The sequence below is a fragment of the Odocoileus virginianus genome, chromosome 3 (assembly GCF_023699985.2).
Source record: "Odocoileus virginianus isolate 20LAN1187 ecotype Illinois chromosome 3, Ovbor_1.2, whole genome shotgun sequence".
In the NCBI taxonomy this organism is placed as follows: Eukaryota; Metazoa; Chordata; class Mammalia; order Artiodactyla; family Cervidae; genus Odocoileus; species Odocoileus virginianus.
In genome coordinates this window covers 11408760-11413735 of record NC_069676.1, presented here as the reverse complement: position 1 = coordinate 11413735, position 4976 = coordinate 11408760, and the positions used below count along the sequence as shown (strand labels likewise).

The 4976-nt window shown below is 41.0% G+C and overlaps 1 protein-coding gene across 1 annotated transcript; it reads left to right on the top strand.

Annotated features, from left to right (window-relative positions):
• The first annotated feature begins 2280 nt into the window (after positions 1–2280).
• LOC110144085 (olfactory receptor 7G1-like) lies at positions 2281–3225 on the top strand. Its single transcript, XM_020903924.2, has one exon. The coding sequence runs from the start codon at positions 2287–2289 to the stop codon at positions 3223–3225; it is 939 nt and encodes a 312-aa protein (XP_020759583.2). The 5' UTR covers positions 2281–2286.
• The last annotated feature ends 1751 nt before the right edge of the window (positions 3226–4976 follow it).

Sequence of the window (4976 nt, the reverse complement as noted above, 5' to 3'; positions counted from 1 at the left end):
AGCCACTAATCTGCTTTTTAGCCTGACTTTTTTGTGCTTTTCATGATATCATATAAATGAAATCATACATCACCTCAACCTGTGCATGAATACTTGGAGTAGTTCTACTCAAAATTGCCCAAGACAAAATCAACTCACATATACTTCCGTGGATATGCATAAGTAAACTGCAGTTATATCATTATAATAGAAACATCAGTAAAGAAGAATGAATAACTGAGACAGGCAGCAACTTGGATGATTCTCAGTGGCATTATGCTGAGTGAAAGAAGCCCCATGAAAACATCAAATGTTTATTTAAAAAATCTTATCCTGGAGCAAATCAATGATCTGATTCTTGGCTTGGTAGTTTAAACATTTTAGGGTCATGTTCTTCCTGGTATTTAAAATTTGAATTGTAGATTCATTTTACTTGCTAGGTTTTTCCTCCCTCCCCTTCCACTTTTGTATTCATACATGATCACCTAATAGATTCACAGTTGCCCTTGGCAATTACCAGGCCTCTAGCCTTGAATTCAGACTGATAACTAGTCCCTGATACTCAGTGATTTTGAGAATATCACCAAATTCAGCTACCAAACCACTGACTAACTTGATTCAGTTCTGCCCTGGGGGCTTCTTTTGAAACTTTCTGCTGTTCTAAGTCCAAAGTTGTAGTCCTAGAAAGAGTCCCCAGCTCTTGTGTTCACTCCCATTTCTCAGTAACAAACCTCCACAAATGTCTTTGGCTTTTTAAATTCAGTATTTCTAAGTCTTCTGTATTTTCTATTATTTTATGTGTTCAAAGCAAATGAGGTTAAGATAGTAAGGGATGATAATACAAGGCTAGCCTGTCTCATGTTGGTTTTAAAACATCAAGAAACTCGTATGTTCACAAGTTCATACAGTAGCAGTGAACAGTGAAAGGAGTTAATTGACAAACAGATGAAAGGAGTACCATGCCAACCTGTTAGATAATAGATTAAATGTACTGAGATCATGCTTGACCACTGTTGTCTTGGGATGGCATTGTAACCCCTTACAGCTTTATGAAAAGTTAAGAGATGAACGTGAGCTGGTACACATGCAGAAAAGTCCACTTGGCCTCATGGGGTCAGAAAAGCAACTATCTTGAATTTCTCCCATGTGGAGTCTTGATCTTAAGGATTTGCACTGTCCTGGGATCACAGTGACAATGAATTACCTGGCTAATGAGGACCTTTGGAAATTGAATCTCCAGGGTTCAAGACTGTGATCTGCCTGTGACTACCTCAATCAACTATACCTTTTCTAGGAAAGTGGTAGCAACTGAGACTCTTCCCATAAATTATCCCTCCTGCCCAGGAGCTGGTGACTCACTCAGACCTTCTGTTCTTCCTAAGGACAGCTGTTCTGTATGGTACATAAGAGATGTCAAGCATCTTTCCACTGTGATACCAGCCAGGTAACCTGTCTTTAGTGAATATTTGGTGTTTTGGTACAGGTTCATACAGGGGAAGCTGTGAAAACAGTATATACATCAGATGATTAGAACCCAGTCTCTCTGCCTAACATATGACATTTTTACCTTTTTTAAATTATATTTTGCACCAATATTTGTAAGCATCTTTGATTTACTAATATAAAACTCTCTATATGACCTTGCACTTCCTTCTGATTAGAAATCTTCCTGTTCAGATACAGGGTGACTTTTAAAGAATTGTCCAACATTTCTTTGTGCATCTGTCATTGTAGGGGAGGGGAGAAAAGTTGATAAGCTTCATCTTATCTTTCCATTCTTGGTTCTTGACGTATCTATGTATTATTTCTTCTCCCTGGCCCTGAGGTCACTGGGGATTTGGACAGAATATTCAATGGCCTCCCTCATCTGTTTCTCTTTATAAAATTACTTTTTTAAAAAAAAATTTGGCTGCACCAGGTCTTAATTGTAGCATATGGGATCTAGTTCCCTGATCAGGGATCAAACCCAGGCTTTCTACATTGGGAACACAGTGTCTTAGCTACTGGACCATCAGGGATGTCCCCTAATGTCTCAAATAATCAGAAGAGTACAGATAGTTTATAAAAGAACCATGTCTTTATTCTTTCTAGAATTAACTGCTCATGCTCTGAAATACCAACTTTGGGTATTTTCTTTAAGAACAGAAAAATATGCATGCAGAAGGCATTAATTTCCCCCTCCCTTCATTAATCTCCTTCCCTGCCCAAGATGGTGTGGATCTCTTATGATACTCCTGATGCTCATCTATGGACCACAGATTTCCATGTCTTTTTTAACCACATCTTTTTCATCAGATCATCAACAACATGGAATCCAGAAATCACACAGATGTTTCAGAATTCTTTCTCATGAGACTGACAGAGGACCCAGAACTGAAGACCATTTTCTTCAGCCTGTTCCTGTCCATGTACCTGGTCACTGTCCTGGGAAACCTGCTCATCATCCTGGCTGTCACCTGTGACTCCCACCTCCACACCCCCATGTACTTCTTCCTCTCCAATCTGTCCTTTACTGATATCTGTTTAAGCACCACCATGATCCCAAAGATTCTAGTGAATGTCCAGACACAGAATCAGAGCATCACTTACACAGGCTGTCTCACCCAGATCTGCTTTGTCCTGATTTTTGTTAGTTGCGAAAATTTTCTCCTTGGAGCAATGGCCTACGACCGCTATGTGGCCATTTGTCACCCCCTGAGATACACTGTCATCATGAACCCCCACCTCTGTGCTGTGCTGATTCTCATCTCATTATCCATCAGCATTGTGGACGCCCTGCTCCATAGTCTGATGGTATTGCGACTGTCCTTCTGCACAGACTTGGAAATCTCCCTCTTCTTCTGTGAAGCTGTTCAGGTCATCAAGCTTGCCTGCTCTGACACCCTCATTAATCATATTGTTCTGTATTTTGCAGTTAGCATATTAGGTGGTATTCCTCTTTCTGGAATCCTTTTCTCTTATACTCAAATTGTTTCCTCTATTTTGAGGATGCCATCATCAGGCAGAAAGTATAAAGCTTTTTCTACCTGTGGGTCTCACCTCTCAGTTGTTACCTTGTTTTATGGAACAGGTTTTGGACTGTATATTTGTTCTGCCATTTCTGAATCCTCTGAGAAAACTGCAGTGACTTCATTGATGTACACTGCAGTCACTCCCATGATGAACCCCTTCATCTATAGCCTGAGGAACAGAGACATGAAAGGAGCTTTGAGAAAACTCATTGATGGCGTCCTTTCTTTTCTCTGATGTGTCATTGAATTTGAGATAAGGCTACTAGAATAAGGCCAAATTAGAAGATTACTGATGATCTAGACTGCCTGACTCTTTCATCACCAGGTTATTAAATGATAACATAACATGATGCCTAAGTGCATTTTAATTAGGGTTTAAACCCAACTTATTCTTTGTCTAGCTCTGTGATGTTTGACACAAAATCTCAGTTCTCTAAGATAAGGTTTTTGGTTAGGGCCAAGAGAAGCTGAGTCAGAGGCAGAGGTTTGTGGTATAGTAATTTTGCTGGGGAATGTTCTCAGCATAAAGGATATCAGAGAAGGTGAAGGAAAGGATTTAAATAAGTTTGTGGTCATGCAAAGATAGATTCTGCCTGACTCCCTGGATAGCACCATGTGAACTGAACTCTAAAGTTAAGGCTATTATGACACATGCTGGCTGATCTTTCACACCCCAGTTCAGGAGTTCCTGGTGTTGTTCCCTGGTAAATGGGACATGTGTAAGCTGATATCTGCATCCACAATATTCAGCTTCATCATCTGTAAAGTTACCATGATTAGATTATCTCAGTCATTTGAAAAGATTGTGAGGTATTTGAACTTGATTAGTGAGGAAGACTTTCTAACGGCAGGCTCTAGTCCATAGGGTCGCACAGAGTCGGACATGACTGAATCAACTTAGCACACAGCACATACATCCTTGCTCTAATATGTTCAAACAATAAAGATAGTTATCCTCATTACAGGAATTTCAGAGGCAGAAAATGTGCAGGCACAAGACAGTAGAGATTCATTCATTCCTCCATGGAGAGGCTTCATGCTACGGCTGATTCCCCTCATGGGTTCATACGGCTGCATTAGATGGAGGCATCATATCTAGAGGTGATTCCCAGAAGCCAAGACAACCGGCTGTCTTTCTCTGGGTCTGTTGTTAATTGAGGGTCTATTTTTAGCCGCTATTTCCATAGTGTCATGTTACCTTCAGTTGGATAAAGTTGGTATTGAAGTTCTATAAATGAAATAATATGCCTACTGTATTCTCGTTTTACTTTTTAAAACTGCGGTAAAATGTAAAACGTAAGAATTGCAATTGTAATGTGTTTCGAGTGTGGCATTTTGAGTTGTATTTGCATTCACACTGCTGTGCAGTCATCACCACATTCTGTTTCCACCTATATTTTATTTCCTGGCTGTGCTGGGTCTTGGTTGCTGTGTGGGCTTTCTCTAGTTGCGGTGAGTGGAGGCTGCTTTTCCCTGTGGTGTTCATGCTCCTCATTGCAATGGCTTCTCTCTCTCTCTCTTTTTTTTCCTCTGGCATGTTTTTTATTTTTATTTTTTTTAATTGAAGGATAATTGCCCTACAGAATTTTGTTGCTTTCTCTCAAACGTCAACAAGAATCAGCCACAGGTACACCAATGTTCCCCTCCCTCCCCATCCCACCCTTCCAGATTGTCACCGAGCCCCTGTTTCTGTTCCCCTGTATTACCTATGGTGGTGTAAGTTTCCACGCTACTCTCTCCATACATCTCACCCTCTCCCTCCTCCCCATCCCTGTGTCCATCCGTCTGTTCTCTATGTCTGTTTCTCCATTGTTGACAGCAGCTTCTCTAGTCGCAGAGCACAGGCTCCAGGCACTTGGGCTTCAGTAGGTGTGGCATGCGGGCTTAGTTGTTCCACGGCATGTGGGATCTTCCCAGACCGGGAATGGAACCTGTGTCCCCTGCATTGGTAGGCAGATTCTTAACCACCGCACAACCAAAGAAGTC

Excerpts from the sequence above, each read along its gene's own strand:
- LOC110144085 (XM_020903924.2), top strand. The coding sequence starts at position 2,287 with ATGGAATCCAGAAATCACACAGATGTTTCAGAATTCTTTCTCATGAGA.